The following is a 23,365-nucleotide window of genomic DNA, read 5'->3' as shown; positions in this document are numbered from 1 at the left end:
TGTGTGTGTGTGTGTGTGTGTGTGTGTGTGTGTGTGTGTGTGTGTACACATATTTTACAAATTAAATAGAGTAAACAATAAATAAAATATATATAAAAAAATATAGATGCTACACAGAGGCCTGTTGTGAAAAATCAGGCATTCTCTGATAATAAATTGACTGGTTCTTATATAGCACTTTTCTACTCCACTTTTCTACTCCGAGCACTAAAAGCAATTCGAACAAACTGCCTCATTCACCCATTTATACGCAGAACTTTTTTCTACATAAGTACTTTCTATCTAATATTCAAACACATACTTGGATGGACGTATCAGAGATAACTTGGGGTTAGTATCTAGATACTAGAGACAGGTAAACTGGAGCAGGCACTGAATCCTGATTAGTAGTTGAACTGCTCAACCTCCCGAGTTAGAGCCACAATTAGCTTAATGACTAATCCTGAATACTTCAGGATGTAGCAGCAAATTATTTAAAACATATATAAACCTTCATAGGCTACTGTGTAATGCCTAATTGTTAAAACTATGTTTTCTGGTAGATGGGCGACAAGCTGTTCTGTTTATATTTAAAAAAAAGGAACGCTTCATTAAAAAAAAAAATGCAGAAGAACAGTGAAAGGCCAGATGTCCCAGTTTTACACTGGGAATTGAACGCGGCTTATATTTATGGATTTGTGCGAAGCTGGCAGTGCTTCCAAACCCCACGTGGGCGTGAGACGTGACTTGTGCGTATCAGGCGATTGGTGCACACTCATTTAAGGTTTTTTTAAGAGAGCGAGATGGATGTTACGTGAAGTTTTAGAAGTTTGCATGCAAAGAAGAGTTTTTAAGAGAACTTTTAAACTGAACTTAATAAGTTGTGTGTAAATAATCACTATTTATCCAGGTTTTAATGAACGCATTCATAAAATAGGTTTACATGTTATTAAATTGCTTCGTATTTGTGGATGCACGCATTTGTGAGTCCTCAAAATCTGCACAAAAATAATATTTGTAATTTTTACCCATGTTAGCTTACATATCTTACGCACGTACGCATTCGTAACACTAACGGTCATACCCTGTAGGACCTCTACCTCTGCTGGTTTCATTACGTTAGATTATATTACGTATCACATTGCATGTAGGTACGTACGGTAGAATGTTGTCATCTTACGTGAGGTTTTACTTTTTACTTTTATTTTGAAATAGTGACCGGAAGTAGCTTGGTTCAGCCTGTGCGCGTGCGAAGTAGTGTCTGCGTAAAGTTGAACGTCTTCTCACCTCCACTGTTTTCGGTGAATAGTCGCCAAATTTCATCGCCTGGACCCGTTGTGGTGTAGAGAAAGCAGTCAGTAAGGTGGGTTCGGGTAGCTGCAGCACGTCTAGCCCATTATCGAGCGCTTGAAATGTTAAGCGTTTTGAACAGAACTGACTCATGTGGTAACAGACTGTCGATTAAAGCCACACTGCTAGCTAAAATCAACGCTGAGGTCCACTTATACGTTTACTGATTTTACTGCTGTGTCTGTGTTGTTAGATTTTTGACAATGATTGTTTGGTGTTGTGTGGTGTTCAACAAGCTTATCGATCACAAAGTAGTGCAATGTACTTCATATGCCGTGGTAATTAAGGCTCACTTAACAGAAGCATCCAATTTTGTTATTCTTACGTTTTCCGGAGCATTTCTAAAGTGTCTGGCAAATGCACTGAGGTGTTGTTTAGCCTTACTCTGACTTGGGCATGGCCCATGGGAAATGGCAGTTACATCAAAAATAATACAGAATAAAGCAGAATAATAGTACAGGACAAAACATGCATTTTAATCGTTTTAAAGTGTTGTGAAGTATATTCATTTTAATTGTTTACCAACCTTTTGCCTTAATGTAGAGTCCTCACAACAATAAGGCACTGAAGCCCAAGATTCAATGGAGAGTTACAAGAGATAACAAAACGCAGTCTGGTAACAATATTAAATGTGGTTTGTTCCACTGAGTGGTAGAAAAAAAAAAAAGATATGGTTGTACACGGAAATTTTTTTTTTAAAGTTTCCCATGTACACATTATTTTTTTTATGTTTAAATACTACTAGTATTTTAATTTGTATTACTTAATATTTGTATTTATTTCATTTTTATTCTGACAGTCTTATTGAATATTGTTAAAAATAAATTTTTTTCAAATTGATTTTCTAGGTCATTATTTTAATTTTTCATGGGACAAGACAACAGGGTGATATTAAGGTGGGCAGACTTAAGCAGGTGAGGTACTGGAAACTAGAACAGGATATTTTCCCAGAGGACACAGAGATAAGAGTTATTTAAATAATCATTGACTAACTGACTAATCACAAAAAAACTAGCAGACTAGTCAACTACCAAAATCATTTTTAGCTGCAGCCCTACTGGTGAGACGCCATTTCCTCTCATGCTTAGGAGTACTCTGGTTTAAGGTGCGTGTTTGTGAGTTACACCAGGGAGTCAAGTACTTCTGATGTGAGGGTTTCTTTTTTAGAGGAGCTACAATATCTAGAGTTGAATGCAGTGAAGAAGTAAAAATAATAACAAGATAATCAACCTCTGTGGGAGTAGCTTCAGGTAGCTGCTCTACAATTTTTTCCGCATTGAAGGCATTGAAGAAGATATCAGTGGATTAATTATATCCTTAAACTTGGTTACAGCGCATTCAGAAAGACATCTGCTGTGATGTAATCTATTCCATTGTGGTGTAATTAGAGCTGGGCGATATGAGATTTTTTCATATCACGATATGTTTTTTTCATTTCAGGCGATAACGATATCTATCACGATATAAGCCAAATAACTATATTTGTAAGATTTAAATGTGCCGTTGCTCACAAGTAAAATGTGAAATAATCAGCAGCTTGTTTTTATTTAAATATTTATTTCCCATAATAAGTTCAACAGGGTAGATGTACTTAAGGAACATGAGACTTTTTCAGATAAATAAAGGCAAATATTGCAAACTACACAAAAGGCAGCCGCTAAAGCGTTTAAGTTTCAAAATAGAACAAACGAAACAGACTAAATTGTCAATTCCACTTAGAAACAAAATATTAATTCTAAAAATAAATCTTAGTTTGTTTTACAGAAGAACAGACAAAATTGACTAACTTTTGTCAATATCAAATAAACTGAGAACTAAAAGGAAATTCTCAATCTCTCCTTGTTGTATAGCTGAGCTTTTCAAACAGTTTTAACAGTTACTTTAGTCTGACAAAAGCCGAATGACGAATTAGCGCTTCCAGTCAGACACTGAGGCTACGTCCACACGTACACGGGTATTTTTGAAAACGGAGATTTTCCGTTTTCGTTTTAAAAAATAATCCCGTCCACACATAAAGGCAGAAATGAAGGAAAACGCTGCTATGAACATGTCAAAGCAGCAGGTGGCGCTAGATTCCTAACCGTGCAGAAATGTTGGCCAATCAGAAGTCTAGAAGCCTCGGTGGGAAAAAGTAAACAAAGCTGGGGCATAGAAGCAGAACCGAGTCGTATGTGTGGAGGGACAGTAACTGTGTGTATATGTAAGCATTTAAACACTGCAGAGAGTAGAATTAACAGTAACAGTATTGTAGAAATTCATTTCACCGAAACAATAACGTGGCGCACAGTGTGACGCATTCACCAGTTTATTGTATTTCCAGACTTGCTTTCGGCACATTTACAGTGCACGCTACTCTGTTTTTTGTCAGACTTGAAATAGCCAAAATACCTTCACACTACGGAACTTCTATGGCTCTTCCGTTCGACAATCTCTCCGGCGTTGGAACCATTATCTGTTTTCTCTTCGGTCACGCTCGGTTGATTTTTCTAGTCGGCACACTCATTTCCTCCATTACGCGCTGGCTCCATTACCCGCTGGCTGCTTCCCAAACAAACACACGTGCGGCTTGGCACTTGTGCTGTACGTAACAAGTCACGCGACGTGACGCTGTGGCTGTGATTGGTTCGGCTCTGCGCTACTTGATTTGGATTGGCTGACCTTTTTTTTTTTTTTTTTTTTTTTTTTAAGAGGACAAGAGCGGCGAGGTCTATCGCGATAGCTTAATTTCTCTATCGAGTAAAAGTTATATCGCGATACATATCGTTATCGTTCTATCGCCCAGCTCTAGGTGTAATCCATTATTGTAAATGTAAATGTTAGTAGGAAATGGATTGACAAAAGAGGGTTTTCAGGAAATAGTGTTAAATGATCAGTTTCTATGCCAAATGTCAGAACAAGATCTAGAGTGTGTCTAAAATAATGGGTGGGTTCTTTTGCATTTTGAATCAAGCCAGTTGACTAATGAAAGGTTAAATGCCGTGTTGAAGCTGTCATTTCCAGTATGTACATGGATGTAGGGCTGCCACAAATGATTATTTTGATAGTCGACTAGTCACCGATTATTTTTGTGATTAGTCAACCAATCAGATCATGCATCCATTGGATGTAAAACATACAGCCTATTGCACCAGCATGCGTCTGCTCTTATTTAACTATCATTAGCTTACAACTTGAAGTGTTTAAGGTATGTGCTAACTAAAAATAAAGACAAAATAATAGTTTATTAAACTTTTAATGAAATTTGTAGATTGTCTCGGTGGAGTTTAATAAACTCAGCCGTCTGCTCCTTGCTCCCTCAAATATAACAGGACAAATTCTCGACCATCTCACATTTCTGTTTAATCAGAAAACGTTAGGGCTGCTCAATTAATCGAATTTTAATCACGATTACGATCTGAGCTTTCAACGATCATTAAAAATGACTGAGCCGATTATTAGCACCTCCCTCGTGCTTTACTCTTGCGAGGTGGCAAATCGAGCGCACCTCTCTGCGTTTCGAACACGTGTCACATCAATTAAGAGTATCTGAGGAGAGCTAAGCAGACGTTATTTGGAGAGGATAATGGCTGCTAAAGAAAGAATGCCGTTGGTTGAAAAGCGAGGTAAAACTACTTCAGTGGTGTGGAAACATTATGGGTTCGCGGAGTCCGATGTGGATCAAGTCGATATAGTGTGTAAACTTTGCTACGGTGTTGTAGCTGCACCACAGGGCAACACTACAAATTTATTCAATCATTTGAAGACCGCTCACAAAGTGACATACGATCAAACAATGAAGGAGCATAGAGAAAAACCCTCAACAACACATGCTTCATCCTCACAGACCTCCATTCACGCTACCATGTACAACGCGACTAAATATCCCACCAGCTCCCAGAGACACAAGGAGATAACAAACACGGTAACGTTTTTCCTCGCCAAAGACCAATGCTCAATTAACACAGTGGACACCCCCGGCTTTAAGAAACTAATCAACACTTTGGACAAATGGTATAACTTGCCATCTCGTCACTATTTTAGTCGAGTGGCGATTCCCGCTTTATATGACGAGTGTCATGATGGTGTCACAAAGGAAGTGCCTACAGCCCAATATTTTGCCACCACAACGGACTTGTGGTCAAGCCGCACCATGGAGCCGTATTTGAGCCTCACGGTACATTTCATTGACATGGATTTCAACATGAAAATGAAATGTCTCCAGACATCCTTTTTCCCAGAAGACCACACAGGACAGAACATAGCTGCAGGTCTGAAACAAGCACTGGCTACGTGGGATCTGGAGGAGAGTAAACTCGTCTGTATAACCACAGACAACGCTGCAAATGTCATACTGGCTGCAGAACTGAATGGCTGGATGAGGCTCCAGTGCTTTGGGCACAGATTACATTTGGCCATAGGTGAGTAGGCCTAATTCCTACTGAATATGATGCATAATGTGATTTTCTTTCAATAAGTATACAACATAATGCTTCGAATGAATATAATAAATAAAAAACAATTTAAATTCAGAGATACTTTTATTCATTCTCACAGTCAAACACATTTTCTATGAATTATACAAACACATAAATAAGCTACCATCACTTTTTCTTATTCATTCACACTCAAGGAAATGACAGTCATCATCCTGATAATGCTTGTTTATATTTTTTATGTTCTTATAGAAAGAGCCATGAAAGATCACAGGATTGAGCGTGCAGTGGGGGTCTGCAAAAAAGTGGTCAGCACCTTTTCATTCAGTTGGAAAAAAAAGAGAGAGCTGAAAAAGGCACAGATAGACCTCAAACTGCCAGACCACTCCTTAAAGACTGAATGTCCAACCAGATGGGGATCTAGGCAGGCCATGGTTTCCAGAGTCCTTGAGCAGCAGAAGGTCATTGCCCATGTCCTCTCCCAAGACAAAGGAACCAGGCACCTCATCCCCTCATGGCAGGACATTGATGTCCTTGAGGCCATCAACAAGACCTTGGGACCTCTGGTTGAATTCACTGATGCACTTTCTGAAGAGAAATATGTGAGTGTGTCTTTAATAAAACCAACACTCCACCTATTTAACAACTCAGTCTTGGCTGAGCAAGATGATGACACAGACCTCTCAAAATGCATCAAGAGGAGAATACTGGAGTACCTAAATGAAAAGTATGGTGACTCACCAACACAAGAGTTGCTTGACATGGCCACTGTCCTGGACCCAAGGTTCAAACTGAGATACAGTGGGGCAAAAAAGTATTTAGTCAGCCACCGATTGTGCAAGTTCCCCCACCTAAAATGATGACAGAGGTCAGTAATTTGCACCAGAGGTACGCTTCAACTGTGAGAGACAGAATGTGAAAAAAGAAATCCATGAATCCACATGGTAGGATTTGTAAAGAATTTATTCGTAAATCAGAGTGGAAAATAAGTATTTGGTCAATAACAAAAATACAACTCAATACTTTGTAACATAACCTTTGTTGGCAATAACAGAGGTCAAACGTTTACTATAGGTCTTTACCAGGTTTGCACACACAGTAGCTGGTATTTTGGCCCATTCCTCCATGCAGATCTTCTCGAGAGCAGTGATGTTTTGGGGCTGTCGCCGAGCAACACGGACTTTCAACTCCCGCCACAGATTTTCTATGGGGTTGAGGTCTGGAGACTGGCTAGGCCACTCCAGGACTTTCAAATGCTTCTTACGGAGCCACTCCTTTGTCTCCCGGGCGGTGTGTTTTGGATCATTGTCATGTTGGAAGACCCAGCCTCGTTTCATCTTCAAAGTTCTCACTGATGGAAGGAGGTTTTGGCTCAAAATCTCACGATACATGGCCCCATTCATTCTGTCCTTAACACGGATCAGTCGTCCTGTCCCCTTGGCAGAAAAACAGCCCCATAGCATGATGTTTCCACCCCCATGCTTCACAGTAGGTATGGTGTTCTTGGGATGCAACTCAGTATTCTTCTTCCTCCAAACACGACGAGTTGAGTTTATACCAAAAAGTTCTACTTTGGTTTCATCTGACCACATGACATTCTCCCAATCCTCTGCTGTATCATCCATGTGCTCTCTGGCAAACTTCAGACGGGCCTGGACATGCACTGGCTTCAGCAGCGGAACACGTCTGGCACTGCGGGATTTGATTCCCTGCCGTTGTAGTGTGTTACTGATGGTGACCTTTGTTACTTTGGTCCCAGCTCTCTGCAGGTCATTCACCAGGTCCCCCCGTGTGGTTCTGGGATCTTTGCTCACCGTTCTCATGATCATTTTGACCCCACGGGATGAGATCTTGCGTGGAGCCCCAGATCGAGGGAGATTATCAGTGGTCTTGTATGTCTTCCATTTTCTGATGATTGCTCCCACAGTTGATTTTTTCACACCAAGCTGCTTGCCTATTGTAGATTCACTCTTCCCAGTCTGGTGCAGGTCTACAATACTTTTCCTGGTGTCCTTCGAAAGCTCTTTGGTCTTGGCCATGGCGGAGTTTGGAGTCTGACTGTTTGAGGCTGTGGACAGGTGTCTTTTATACAGATGATGAGTTCAAACAGGTGCCATTCATACAGGTAACGAGTGGGGGACAGAAAAGCTTCTTACAGAAGACATTACAGGTCTGTGAGAGCCAGAGATTTTCCTTGTTTGAGGTGACCAAATACTTATTTTCCACCCTGATTTACGAATAAATTCTTTACAAATCCTACCATGTGAATTCATGGATTTCTTTTTCACATTCTGTCTCTCACAGTTGAAGTGTACCTCTGGTGCAAATTACTGACCTCTGTCATCATTTTAAGTGGGGGAACTTGCACAATCGGTGGCTGATTTTTTGCCCCACTGTATGTAAGTGAGGTCAGCCAAGAGACAATAAAAGCCAGACTGACAATGGAAATGAAGTCCATCATGGTATTTATAAAGATACTAAACATATATCTATCCATCTATCTATCCATCTATCTATCATTATTTATAGTAATTATTTAAGGATTGTATTTTAGAATGCCAAACCCGAGACAGATAAAACTGGTTCCTCATTCTGTGTTGCTGTCATTTTATATTTGTCCCATTAAAGGAGGCTATAGTGATGGGGACACCCGTTGGTAACACGGAGGTTGCTGATAATGGTGCATAAAACCAAAAGAAGAGGAAAAAGGGCCTAAGCAGCTTCTTTAAGGCCCCTCACAGCACAGCTCCAGGTGCAGAACATGTTCTTCAACTGGACCAGGCCATAGCTTTTGAGCTTCAGGCCTACCTCCAGGCAGGGACCCTGGACACAGAGGAAGACCCACTGGGGTGGTGGAAGCTATCACAGAACCTCTTCCCACGACTCTCCATCCTGGCAAAGAAATATCTTTGCATCCCAGCCACAAGTGCCTCATCAGAAAGGGTCTTTAGCACTGGTGGAAATGTTGTCAACTGCCTGCGTGCATCCCTGAAGCCTGATCATGTCAATAGGCTGGTGTTTTTGGCTAAAAACCTTTGAAAGGTTGCAGGAACCATGTTTTGTTGAGCCATTTTGAGATTGTATGGGACTCGGGCCTACTAGTTTTTATTTATTTCTTATAAAAGGTACTACTTTCAGTGTTTAATTTTATTTTTGTTCAGGCAGCAACTTTAGTTGACATACCTCAATGTCAGTTTGATGCAATTGTGCATTGTGTGGCTACACAGCTTGCCTTGATGTTTGGTTATTTGTATGCATAAATATTATGCAGTAGTTTGAAGTTCACTAAACATTAATGTTTACATCTTTTTATTTATTTTTTATATTGCAAACATTTGGACGGTTATCAGAATTTGCACATTGTCAAAAAATAATATAAAACAATCTTTAAAGCAATTATTCAATGCATTGTTATTGTTAAATAAATATCGTGAAATAATCGTGATCTCAATTTCATTGAAAATAATGGTGATTATCATTTTTGCCATAATCGAGCAGCCCTAGAAAACGTCAGAGCACTTTTGTAAATATGTGATGTCTTGATAAATCGAGCAGATATTTGAAGTTTACACAGCTACCTTCTTGCCTGAAAATATCTTAAAAGTTTATTTTGTGACTCAGAAAGAGAAATATTAAAACTAAGTAGCTGCCATCATCGTTGGAAACTGGGGGTCCAGTCCCTGGCTATCGAGGCTGGGTATCGGAACATTATCTCGCTGGTGGGGGAAGGAATCTGGGCCCTTTCTCAATTCTAAGTACGGAAGTATGTACTCGCGTTCTCGGCGAGACCGGACTTGCCTGGACCGCACGGGAGTACGGACTTGCCGAGAACGCGAGCACGGACTCGTGATTTGTACAACTGGAACACCAGCGTACATGATGATGTCACAGGTCCGGAGTTTTTACTGCTGTCCCCTCTTAATTTAACTGTGAGTAATATGTTATGAAGCTTAACTTTAATCACAGACAAACCGATTTACTCAGGAACAAATAAAACACTGAAATAAACCAAACATTAACATTTAGAAGTGATCTAAGTTACTTATATATCATGTTTAACCTCAGTAGCAAAATCTCTATTAATAAAAATAGTGTACATGTATGTCTTAATAAAAACAAGCAGGTGAGATGTTAGAACGCCTTTATTTTTATTTTAGTACAATAGACAGCTGCTGGGGTTTGGGGTTTGTTTAACCTGAGTAGCGAAAAGACCGCGGGGGGGTTGAAAACAATGTGCCGGGAGTCCGCTGTTCTCGCCGGCTCTAATGATCCTCGACCTCGCTGTTTTCTTTGGAGCTGGCAGGTCACAGACGTCTCCGAAAACGTCGGAGCGCGTTTGGAAATATATGATATCTTGATAAATCGAGCAAATATTTGAAGTTTACACAGCTACATTCTCGCTTGAAAATAACTTAAAAGTTTATTTTGTGACGCAGAAAGAGTAATATTTAAAAGTTTTCAACCCCGCTCGTCCGCCATTGCTGCGTTTGAGTTTTGGACGAAATGCATTCTGGGATATTTAGTTGTACCAAGTCCACACAAGTCCCCACCGATGCATGCTCGATAAAACGGGCGGAGCGAGAACACATCCGGGACTTTTTTGCGTTCTCGGCTTGATGCGTACTTTGAATTGGAACAGTACTTGGTCTCCGACTGATGACGTATCACGAATACGCACAAGTACGCATATTGAGACAGGGCCCTGTACTAGTGCATGAGATTGAGAGATACTGGCTAGATATAGTCGGGCTCACCTCGACCCGTGGCTTGGGCTTGGGAACTATTGTAATGGGCTCTGTTTCAGTCTGCCCTCGGTGAGAGGCAACCCCAGAATATCCATGGGTGGGTATTCTTGTATCCCATCAATTTGCTACCAGTACACTGAGGTTCTCATTGTGCATGAGAGGGTTGCTCCACTTACCCAAACGGAACACTGACTGTCATTTGAGTTTATGTGCCAAAGAACAGTTTAAAATACCCAGCGTTCTTGGAGTCACTTGGTGGGGCGTTTGAGGGTGCTCCACCTGCTGACACCCTTGTCCTACTGGGAGACTTCAACAATGACTTAGGCAACAACCTAAAATTATACTCAAAACAGAAAAACAAGAAAAACAACTGATGTTAAATGATGCCTTTAAGCCTACAAGGGTCCATTCTACAATTGTTTGTTGAATATAAACACCATTTCATGCTGATATTGCACTTCCTTTGTTTTTCAGATATCCAAATTTAAAATATCGGTATCTAAAATAAAAAGGTGGCATCGTGCCATCCTCAGTTCCAACTAGTGACAATAGTGACGATTAGTCATATGAACGACTAGTCACACACATCTCTAGTTCAAACACAACGGTCCATAAGTACATGTGGCACCAAAACACCCCAGATTGCAGGTCAGGTCAGGTAGATCAGATTGTAAGGGAGGATGCACCCATACATATAGAAAGTGTTTGATGGGAATGCCTGGCAGCTGAAACAAAAGCTCGGGTGTGGAAGGAGTTTGGTGAGGCCATAGAACAAGAGTACTTGCTCAGAGAATTATTTGATTGCTGGGGTTTTTGTCTGTATTATTGTAGGGTCTTTACCTTATCATAATAATGATAAAGTAACAATAATCACTTTGAGGTATTTGGTGTTATATAAATAAAACTGAAGTGAGTATTATCAATAATAATAAAGTATTGTAGTTGTTAAAAATAATTTAAATGTTATAACATGTTAATATGATTCCTGGTCTGGAAGAACAGCTTCCTTGTGAGCTCATGTCACTTCTCTCCCAGCAGCAAATTTTTTGACCTTTCAGCCACACTCTCCCTAGCCTCGTCACAGGTTGCCCTTTCTATTTCTGTTTCTCTTCTTTTAATTCAGGCAGGAGGAGGTGAAGTCATGTTCCGAATCCTCCATCATCAAGGTAAGGGAATGTGCACCAGTCTCAGGGCCCAGCGGCGCTATGAGCACCACAGGGCCATCATGGCTATACGTCGCGAGGATGTCAATCCCTGGGAGAGGAGGGCGCCACTGGCACCACGACATGTCAAAGAACTCACAAATGCTGGCGTAAAAGTCCTGGTACAGCCATCCAACCGCAGAGCTATTCACGAGAAGGTGAGAGAAGGAATACTTTGTTTAATTTTCACTTCTTCAGGTGGTGTTGTTTTGATTTTCAGATCTATGAAGGTAGTATTTAATATCTTGACGCATGCTCGATCATACAAGTAAGGAAATCCCAAAAAGTTGATTCTGTTCATCTGAACATAACGTCTTCAGTGGGAGAAACGTTTCGTTACTCATCCAAGTGACTCCTTGAGTCTCAGCTGAATGCAGGTTTCCCCAACGTTATAAACAGTACCTTTGCATAATGACTGAAATTAGCACCACTGACGATCAATGACCTTTGAGGTGAGGTTCTTGATCATTAATATCAATAATAATATCAATAATATAAAGAGGGTTTACCTTTAAGACCCATTGTCTGTATAATCAACTCGGTCACCTATAACATCTCAAAGTTTCTGGCTTTGATCCTCAAGCTGTTGGTAAGCAGCTCTGAACACCATGCAGAACACTTTTGATTTTGTTGAGAAGATGAGAGCTGTCATTATGCAGGCAGATGGTTTCATTTGATGTTCACCGACCAAGTACGTTTGCTCTTGGAACTATGTCTTCATTCCACATATTTCACATTCAAGGATCACTACTACAGGCAGAAACATGAGTGTGCCATGGGCTCCCTAGTTTTAACTATTGTGGCCAACTTGTACATGGAAGAAATGGAACAGAGTGCTCTGTTATCCTACCCTGAAACGCCACCAAGTCATTGGTTCAGGTATGTGGATCACACCTGGGTGAAAATCAAATCTCAGGACGTACCACAATTCACGGATCACATTAACTCAGTGGACCAACACATCAAATTCACCAGGGAGGATATGAAAAGTGGCAGGTTAGCCTTCTTAGACTGTAAGATTTCCATCAGTAATGAGGGACATTTAAAAGTTGATGTGTACCGTAAACCAAAAAGCTTTTAAGTATTTAAGGTTTGACTCTCATCATCCACTGGAGCACAAACTGGGCATCATCAGGAAGCTACAACACAGAGTGAACACCATCCCCACAGACACAGCGGCCAGGGAAGCAGAAGAACAGCACATCAAGAAGGCCCTGAGTAAATGTGGTTATCCCAGCTGGACATTTGTCAAAGCTGGGAAGGCGCCAAAAGAAAGCTCCAGCCGATCCAGGAGAGAAGGACAACTGCTGCCTAAGCGAAAAACCCGTAGTGATCCTTTATGTGTCAGGAGTATCGGAACAGCTGTGACATGTTTTCTCTAAACGCCACGTTTCTGTGACTTTCAAACCCCAAAACACGCTGCGGCAAAAATTCGTCCATCCCAAGTATCGGGTCCCCTGACACAGACAGAGTAATATAGTGTACTCTGTTAAGTGCCAGGAGGATTGCCAGGATTTATACATCGGGGAAACCAAACAACCTCTAGCAAAGCGGATGGCACAACAGCGAAGAGCTAACTCATCAGACCGCAGTCTGTTTACACCTACAGGCCAGTGGACACTCTTTCAATGATGAGGATGTACACATCCTGGACTGGGAGGAACGCTGGTTTGAGCGCGGAGTCAAGGAGGCCATTTACATGAAAAAGGAAAGACCATCTCTGAATCAAGGAGGGGGCCTAAGGCCACAATGCTGTTATTGCAGCCATTCCCCAACTCTCTGTGAATTGTACTCATGGCAGTGACCATAGATTAATGGTTTTTGAGCAGTGGTTGTTGATCAGTGGTCATGACAATTTGCATAGTAATGATCAAGCTGACCTCACAGCTCATTATTTGTCAGTGGTTCTAGTTTCAGTCATTGTGCAAATGTACTGTTTATAAGGATTGGGAAACCTGCAGTCAGCTAAGACTGAAGAAGTCACTCGGGGGAGTGATGAAATGTTTCTTCCACTAAAAATGCTACGTCCAGATTAACAGAATCAATTTTTTTGGATAGTATTTAGCGATTTTACATTTGGTGACTTTTAGGCATCTTTGCTTCCTCTAAAAACATATTGTACCTATAAAATGTATAGCTTATGGGACTAAAAATACAGACAAACTTGAAGACACATTAAAAACATTTTGTAAGCCATAACATTTAGACCGTACTTTCTTTCAGTACTATATGAAGGCAGGGGCTATCATTCAGGAGAACATTTCAGATGCATCACTGATAATTGGAGTGAAGAGGCCGCCGGAGGAGAAGATCATTCCCAAGAAGACGTACGCTTTTTTCTCACACACCATTAAAGCTCAGGAAGCCAACATGGGGCTCTTGGATGACGTACTGAAAAAGGTAAGCCCTAAAATACCCTGCAGTGGTCCTGCTTTTCAGTCAGTTTATTTATGTTTCCAGTTAGGGGTGGGCGATATATCGAATATACTTGATGGTATCACGAGTTTTTCCAAATATGATGGTTAAAATGGCTTTATCGTAACCATCAAGTATAAATTGCCATGGCAATATTAAGCTGTCTGCATTTAATTCGCTGAGTTTTTTTTCTCAGCGAATTACATCATTAATCCCCCCTCCTAACCGGAAAGTTTTCTACCTGACACACTGCACTGAGCATGTGTGTTTATTAGGGGTGCAACGATACACAAAATTCACGGTTCGGTACTTTGGTGTCACGGTTCGATATTTTTTTCGATACAAAAAAAAATGTTCATACCTTTTTAATTTGTCATTTATTAAATTTTCACGGCACATTCCGCACCACATCTGTTCGTTCATCATTTGTTTGAAGCCAGCTCACCTCCTGCAACTACTTTTCCGAGAATACGTGCTTCTTTCGACTACTCCGCCTAGGCTGCACTGTCGAGCGCAGATTCACTGAGCGCTCAACACAAACAGCATCGTCAGAAGGAAAGTTGATAAAATAAATTAAAAAATGTTGTATTGTTCGATGCATATGCGTACCGAACCGAAAGCACTGTATCGAACGGTTCAATATCGATACGAGTATCGTTGCACCCCTAGTGTTTATATACTACCAGGTGGGGAAAAACATGGCGACAGCAGGAGTTTTAGATGAGTGAGATAATGAGACTCTCTGTCGTTTAGATTTCACAACAGTGTCGAACAAAATGTGGTAATTTGCAAAACATCCTCTAAAAATATTGCCGCAAAAGGTAGCAGCACCACAAATGTATTCCACCAGCTGAAAAGTCATCCACTGCAAAATGAAGCCTGTTTTAAACTCTGCATGTCAGCGTCTCCCCACACACCAAAGAAAACGTTAAATGAACCAGCTGTGACACCTGCGACTGTTCTTGGTCACTCTGTTTTAGTCACTGTCTAGGCTTATGTTTCTGTAATTTGAGGTGATCACATTTTTTATAATAACCTTATAGGTTAGAAGCACAAAAGAGAACCTTTTTAATTTAACTGTTTTGTTTTGTCTCATGAATTCTTGCTTGCTGTAAATTTTTGTTGCTATGATCTTTTGTTTGTTAAAGGTCTAGTGTTGACCACAGAGAGACTTACTGTGACAGTATTGTCATCTGTAAAAAAAACAAAAAAACCTCTGTGTGCAACTGATGGTTAAAACATGATTTTTTTTATTCAAAGTAGAAAAAAATATTGAGTGGTCGATTTGAATGAGTATACCAGTGCAATTTTAGGCACTATATGATTGAAAATAACATTTGTTTTTGGAGGCTATTTAAACATATTGTGATATAGATTGTGATATAGCCAAAAACATTGTGATATTATGTTTTCCTCATATTGCCCAGCCCTGTTTCCAGTATACAACTGTAAATGATGCAGGGAAAGTCTGTATTTATCTGAGGTACAAGAAGTTCCTCCCAAGCATTCTTTGGTGTCTTTTCTCTTCTTTTGCTAGCCTTGAAATAACTTTTTTTAAACGGTATGAGTTTTTCTTTTTTTAAGTAATATGCTTAGTCAAAGACAAAGGTGGGCAGTGTGGTGGTCAGCACTTTTTCCTTACAGCAAGAAGATCCTAGGTTCAAGAACTCAACAGCGTGAGGGTTTAAGGCAGGATTTAGATGTACGTGTTGCTTCAACACTTGACAGTGGTTGCACCTGTCATTTGGGGTTGTCTTTGTTAAAAGGACTATTATAAGCAACAACAAAAAATGTAATGCAAGCTAACTGTGCTCTGATCACCAAACTAGCTGCTGGTTACAAACTTTATTCATGTACAACAGACTGATTATTCATTGCAGTGATTGGCTGTTTTGTTTTGGGAGCAAAATTCCACAAGCAGTTATGTTGCTCTCTGTGAATATTTTAATAACCTAAATCGATTAATTGAGATGTTGCTGCTTGAGTAGCTGAACTCTTCTCAAGTTTCAGTTCAAGCACTGTAGACAAAGTGAAGCAATTCTATGATCACTCTTCACAAGGTCAATGACAGGCATGAGTGTTGAAACCTGAAACCAAGACTCGCCTGACACACATTTTCCATTTTCCAGCATGTGTTTTATTTTTGTTGTGATTCAATCCCAACAGCAGTAGAGACCTGCAGGTTCTCCTCTCTCTCTCACTCACTCACACACACACACACACACACACACACACACACACACACACACACACACACACACACACACACACACACACACACACACACGTGATGTGATCAATTTTTGGGATAAAAAGCCAACACCTTTAATTTCAGTCCTTTCAATCACCTGCTCAGACTGTCAGGGCTCTGTGTGCGGGCTGGTGGAGATGTGGATCCAAGTGCATGACTCTGAGACGGAGATATAACTGAAAACCACAGCTTTATTGCTGGCACCAACAAAAAAGAAACCAAACATGAAAACACTAACTGGAACACACAGGCAGGATCTGAGGGTACGACGCGACACCGACCACGGGAAAACACAGGGCTTACACAGGGTAATGATGAGGGAATGGACAACAGGAGGGAGACACAACTGGGAGAGATCAGGGCTGATGAGACAGGGGGAACAAAGCTGCACACACTAACATAAGACAAAGACTTTCACAATAAAACAGGAAACATGAATCACTACTCAAAACCCAAGCAAATCATAATTCAGAGAAAAACCAAACATAAGAACTAATCTCTTAACAAGAATAACTGAAACAGAGATTATAATAATAATCAACAAAGCACCAGAGAAACATAAAGAACCCATCATTCAAAAAATAAACCAAAACATAATAAACTCAAAATGCTGGGTCGAATCGCCCCAGAACTGTGACACAGACAGTTTAAATGTTAATGAAAACAAGCTTGTTAACTGCTTCCAGCAATGACTGTTTTCATTTTTTGACACATTAACACCAAAACTGGATTAAGATCAAGTTAAAACCAAAGCTGTCATAGTTCACAAGCTTTACGTCTGTTAAGTTTTTCATGAACTTGCTGTAGCCTGACAGCAGCGGTCCTCTCTCAGTAGAGAGTCGCATCTCACAGTATGTGAGGGTAAGACTGAAATAAAACCTTGATTATTCTTTATATCTCCTGGGTTCTCCTTGGGTCTAAACATCATTGTAAATGGCCTGTATTTATATAGCGCTTTACTAGTCCCTAAGGACCCCAAAGCGCTTTACATATCCAGTCATTCACCCATTCACACACACATTCACACACTGGTGATGGCAAGCTACATTGTCATCAGACAGTGAGCATGACAGTCTGTGCTGATTTCTGCTCATCTTCCTGTTTTTTTTTTTTATTTTTATGGGCAGACACTTCTGTAGAGATTTACCATTAGAATGCAAAAATTGCACATGTAGCCAAATGGTTGACTTCACCCTTATGATGTCTACAACCATCCATGTTGCACAATGTAATCACTGCTTAAAGGGGGACATGGATTTGCATGATTTGATTCGTTAATATAGAATATAAATAAAATCTGTTACTCTGTATTATTATAGATTAAGTTGTCATATTTAAATGAAGTGGTATATAAAGTAATGAAAATTATTTAGTATAAGTATAGAAGGACCAGTGAAACTATACAAAAGGAATAATTGATGGAACCATGAATTCGGCTCTTTACTGAAAAAGGAGATTGTTTCCTGAAGGAGAATGTTTGGCTGTCAGTTTGTGCCCTGAAACTCAAGGACACTTGGGCTATGCAGCAGGTCAATGATCCAAAACACACCAGCAAGTCTACCTCTGAATGGATCAAAGAATACAAAATCAAAGTTTTGGAGTGTCCTAATCAATGTAGGATTGAGTTACTATTTGTTTCATTTAATTGTATTAAGTTAAATTAGATTTAACGCGGTTTGACAGGGTGAAACAATCTTAGTCACAAGTCCAAACAATGACAATAAAAGATCCATTGGTTATGACTTATTAGATTTGGAAAGGTGGGAGGACAAGAAATTGGGATCACTATCAGGAGACTGATCAAGGATTATAAAATTGGATTAAATAAAGACATTGCTTCACGGAGCCACTGAGTGTGGTACAGGGCACTGTTTTCCAGAAGAAGAGTAGGTGTTGTGTTGCCAATAATAAGGTGAATTTATTAATAAAGAAAACAATAATAAGATAAATGGTAAGAACTCCAATTGACTAATCGATATATGAGAAAGGTAACGTAAAACTTGACATTTATTGAAGCTATTGATTTTAAGTATAAAAAATTGATAGACAGCTTTAGATAGGTGAATCCTGAAATTGTATAAAGAGAGGTGGGTGTGAATCGAGGTTTACATTCCAACACTTGTTCAGGCTAATTCCCAGCTCTCTCTCCCATGCAGATTTAACATTGGATGGTGAGGAATAAACAGATGAAAGGAGTCTACCATATATCTGAGAGAGAAATTACTTTTGATGGGGATCGGAGCATAGGAGTTTTTCCCACAGGTGTTGGGGAGTTTAAAATGATTGGTATTCACTTTGAAAAATCTAAAAACAAAATACACTAAAATGCAAAATAAATAATAAAGACATTGTTAAGTCTAATTGTTGAATGTTGCCATTGTGTTTCTTAAATTTGTACAGTCTTAGTTTAAGCAGTAGGATCAAAGCCATCCCTTTGATCCTGACCACCTTTCCAGCCACTCTGTGCTGGGGGAGGTTTTATTGTAGATACATCCTATCTGAAAGATCTGTTTCTTTTGATGTAAACTCCCTGGGTTTATGACCCTTTGGTCAGCAGGAGGTAACACACACACACACACACACACACACACACACACACACACACACACACACACACACACACACACACACACACACACACACACTTACATACAGTGCCTTGTCTATGTAACCAAAGGGGGGTTGCAAGGGGAGGTGCTTTGTAAACTATTGTTTGAAGATTGTCAATAAAAGGCAGCGAGAGGAGGCCACCATTGGGGTCATTGTCGTGCTGGACACAGACGAGGCCTCCCTTGCGCAAGTAATGGATCGATCGACTGTCTTGTTTTCTTCATGATGAATAAGTCTCTAGAATTAGCGGGGTTTGTGGAAACACAGACCCAACAGACATAAATAAAGAAAACCCATAAATGACTATGTGTCCAAACTTCTCAACAAATAATGAAAACTGATTCAGATTTCTAGCTGTTGCTACTAGGGATAGGTATTGATAAGATTTTCACGATTCCGATTCCATTTTCGATTCTGTTTAACGATTCGATTCTTTATCGATTCTCTTATCGATTCTTTTTAAAAAAGGAGAACACTAAGGTCGATTAGCTTAGAACTTTGTTTTATATCTTCTCTTTGAACAAGATAGAAATTTAGGAGTAACATGGCCTTACAAACCCAGCAGTGAGATCTTATGAGATCCACAGCCTACGGCTTTTCAATGGGGTGTCACAGGGTCCCCAGGAAAAAAATTGTAAATGTAAAATAAACATTCTTCTGTAGCAATAACAAAGTATAACATAAATTATTCTGTAGCAATTACACAAGAATATCCAGTAATGTCCCTGCCTACAATTAAACACATTCACTTACCGAAAATCGGGGGCATCTGCTGTGGCAAATGGGTGCAAGCCTTTTACCACAAACTTGGTCACTGCTCGGTGACATTCGTCTATCCTGGCCTGAAAGGAGACGCTACTGGTAGACTGCAGTGACAACTGCCAGCATCTGAGCCAGCTAGACTCTGTCTGTCTCTCTCATCATGGTCACCTAAATGCACAGTAATGGCAGGTTTTGTAATAAGGCAGATTGCGCTAACATAATATGCACTGTTAGTTGATTATTTACCTGCTGCATTAACGGGAGAGGATGTGCAAACGTTACCGCTGCTGCTGGATTGAGATTCACGAGTCCGTAGCGGAATTAAAAACACGACATTCATTTAAGGTTATCGCGTGTTTTGTGAGCAAATGCTTTTGCATATTCGTAGTGTTTCCTCCCTTAAATGAAATATCTACTTTGCAAGTATTGCAAGTTGCCCTGTTGTCATCCGTTCTCATAAAGTATAACCAAACTTTTTAGCGTTTGAGCCGCCATGTTTCCTGCCAGGTAAATGATGCTCTGCAACGTGGTGACGTCATTCGGGGCAACTGGAATCGATAAGGGAATTGTTTGCGAAAATGGCAAACAATTCCAAGGAATTGAAACAGTGGGAACCGGTTCTCAACAAGAACCGGTTTTCAATACCCATCCTTAGTTGCTACTCAACTAATGATTTTGATGTACAGTAAATAAAGAAATACAGCATACTCTGCCGAAGGCTGGATTTCATTTTCCATTTAAATTCACACTCTTCAAAAACACTAACAAAGTTTCTTTTGTCTGTGCAGGAGATCAGGCTCATTGATTATGAGAAGATGGTTGATGCTAATGGTTACCGGATTGTAGCATTTGGCCAGTGGGCTGGTGTCGCAGGTAAGAAAGGCTGCTGGGATTCCTAATCTTGTTAATTATTTCCCCGACTGTGTAGAAAGAGTTGCACTGTAGCAAACTTTGGGATCAGTGAAGATCAGGTCAGATCATGGACAGAAGTGAATCATTCGTAAAAACATGGCCTTTATCATTTGATCAGTCTGACCACTGTTGACACTGTTAACTCGGACTTGCAAGATCAAAATCTGTTATTCAGTATAAACTGTTACAGAATTTTATGTCATTACTGACATAAAAAAATAATGAAAGTAGGACTCATAAGAAATCCCTCTGTCCAGCCATACTCTTCTTTCGTGTGCTCCCTTATTTTTAGACATGGATCCGTGTGCTTGATTCAGCACATTTTTATGCCGGATCCCCTTCCTGATGCAACCCTTCTAAGAATTTATGCCTCCTGGTCTTAAACCAAAGATCTTTTGCATGTTTGGAAAATGTGCTCGACACTACACTATTGACCCCATACATAAATACCCACAATTAGTTGGATCAAGAAGAGCTCCTCCTGGCCCAGCGAAGTCAGAAAACAAAAGGCTTAAAGGGTTTAAGGGTGTTCTTTATGACAAACAGTAAATGGACTGGTTCTTGTAGAGTGCTTTTCTGTTCTCATGAGCACTCAAAGCGCTTTATACAGCTTACCTCATTCATCCAGTACCAAGATGGTGAGCTCAGGTTGCGTGAAAGAAAACGTGTTTATAGCATAAACAGCACCATTAAATCATTCACTGAGAAAAATGCTAGTGGGAATCCTTCATCAAAGGACCTGATCAACAAATTCTAACGTGAATAAGAACAAACTTTGTAGCTGTTCCATCCACCGCTGCAGTAAGCCTCAAAAAGTTTTATTATTGAAACATGCAGATGAACCGTTAACTTGATAGTACGATGATTGATACCTGATATCATGTTTAAATTGTACAGCTTAATGAATTCTGACGGCAGCCGTACTTGTAGATACCTGAACACAACTTGGAGCGTGGAAAGAAAGAAAGAACGTCGCACCGTATCACGTATAATTTGATTCACATTCTTTGATTCACGTATACGTTTTTGTGAACTCCATTGTACACGAAGCGATCTTCACGGGTGGGGGGGGGGCAAAACGATTTGGTCGATATGCCCCCGAAGGCCGTCAAGGCGCTACTGGCAGAGGATGACAGCTATGTCAGTGTTAGCACGCTGAACGCTATGCTGGAACAGCAACGGGAATTTTACACAAAGATCTGATTCATCAACAGCAAGATAACTTTAAGACATTTGTCCAATTAATCATGGATGGAACTAACAAAAGGTTGGACAGCATTCTAAGGGATGTACAGGATGTTAAATCCAGCCTGCAATTCACGGATGGGGTTGTCACCGAGCTGCAAACTGAAGAGAGGTGCATTAAAAGCAAACTAAAAGAGTTTGAATCGGCGGTCAGCAGCATACGCGAGGAACACAGAGAATTAACAACCAAGATGGATTATTTAGAAAATCAATCGAGAAGGAACAACATTGTGGTGGATGGATTAACAGATGAAAAAGCAGAAACGTGGGATGGATCAGAGGAGAAAGTCCGACATATGCTGAAGAACAAGCTGGGCCTGGATAGTGACAGCATTCAAATTGAACGCGCTCACAGAGTCGGTCCATACAAGGAAAATGGACGAGCCAGGCCGATTGTGGTCAGACTACAAAGATTTAAAGATAAACAATTAATTTTCTCATCTGCCAAAAAATTGAAAGGTACCAATCTTTACATCAACGAAGATTTCTCAGAGTCCATCAGGAAGAAGAGGAAAGAACTGTTACCACAGCTGAGAGCGGCCAGAGACAGAGGTGATATTGCCATCCTGAAATATGACAAATTAATTGTTAAACCGAGGCCACAGAACGCCGGAATTAATATTTAGATTTCAGCAATGTTGCCATTTGTAGCTGTTGAGATCGATCGGTCTGCAAATGTCGGATCCTATACTTATTCCCGGATTCTCCGGTAAAGATTTTGAAGTGGCTCATGTTAATATTTGTAGCCTTAAATATAAGATTCAAGAAATTCATGCACTGTTGTCAACAAATACGATAAGTGTGCTGGCTTTTTCCGAGACACATTTAGATGCTGCCTTTGAGAATAATGAATTTGAAATAAACGGTTATAAGTTGTATAGGAAGGACAGAAACAGATTTGGAGGGGGCGTAGCCCTATACATTAATGATAATATGGCAAGCAAACTACGTATAGACTTAATGTTTAACGACCTGGAAATTGTGTGGGTTCAGTTACACCCGCTCTATGGCAGGCCTGTATTAGCAGGTTGCTGCTATAGACCCCCAAGTAGTAATATGTTGTATGTAAAACGAATCTGTGAAATGCTGGAAAGAGTAACTGAGGAAAACAAAGACATGTTCTTATTAGGAGACTTTAATATCAATTGGTCAGCTCCTTCTTGTCCTTTAAGGAAAAAGATAAGTTCATCAGCGTCGGCTTGTTGCCTGTCTCAGATGATCACCATTCCCACCCGGGTCACGGTCAACGCAGGAGGTCATAGGTCATCATCATGTATTGATCATATATATACAAATGTTCCTGAGCATTGCTCTAATATTGTTTCTATTCCAGTTGGTTATAGTGACCATAATCTTGTAGGTTTGACCAAGAAAATGAAACCACTGAAAACTGCACAAAAGATTATTTTTCATAGATCATACAAAAATTTCAATGCAGATAAGTATATTAATGACGTAAAAGAAATTCACTGGACTGACATC

At 40.2% G+C, this 23,365-nt stretch overlaps 2 protein-coding genes across 3 annotated transcripts in view; both read left to right on the top strand.

Moving 5' to 3' along the window:
- Positions 1 to 1,206: 1,206 nt before the first annotated feature.
- The window catches only part of aass (aminoadipate-semialdehyde synthase), a 100,053-nt gene continuing 77,894 nt past the window's right edge, over positions 1,207 to 23,365 (top strand). The window contains exons 1-4 of the mRNA XM_085413173.1: positions 1,207 to 1,342; positions 11,610 to 11,846; positions 13,912 to 14,088; positions 20,515 to 20,599. Coding sequence (XP_085269299.1) covers positions 11,628 to 11,846; positions 13,912 to 14,088; positions 20,515 to 20,599 — 481 coding nt within the window. The 5' untranslated portion in view covers positions 1,207 to 1,342; positions 11,610 to 11,627. The remainder of the gene's footprint in view (positions 1,343 to 11,609; positions 11,847 to 13,911; positions 14,089 to 20,514; positions 20,600 to 23,365) is intronic.
- LOC146665474 (E3 SUMO-protein ligase ZBED1-like) lies at positions 1,349 to 9,094 on the top strand. 2 transcript variants are annotated; one of them, XM_085413175.1, is made up of 3 exons: positions 1,349 to 5,726; positions 5,994 to 6,343; positions 8,370 to 9,094. In XM_085413175.1, the coding sequence occupies exons 1-3, from the start codon at positions 4,892 to 4,894 to the stop codon at positions 8,427 to 8,429; spliced, it is 1,245 nt and encodes a 414-aa protein (XP_085269301.1). In that variant the 5' UTR covers positions 1,349 to 4,891; the 3' UTR covers positions 8,430 to 9,094. The 2 variants fall into 2 exon arrangements, with proteins under 2 accessions (XP_085269301.1, XP_085269300.1); XM_085413174.1 differs by lacking the exon at positions 8,370 to 9,094 and having other exon boundaries at positions 5,994 to 6,608.

Source organism: Rhamphochromis longiceps, linkage group LG7 (assembly GCF_057381845.1).
Source record: "Rhamphochromis longiceps isolate RC_006_pf linkage group LG7, R_longiceps_female_GT1.1, whole genome shotgun sequence".
In the NCBI taxonomy this organism is placed as follows: Eukaryota; Metazoa; Chordata; class Actinopteri; order Cichliformes; family Cichlidae; genus Rhamphochromis; species Rhamphochromis longiceps.
The sequence above is the reverse complement of the archived record's forward strand: the minus strand, read 5'-3'. Positions and strand labels throughout refer to the sequence as shown.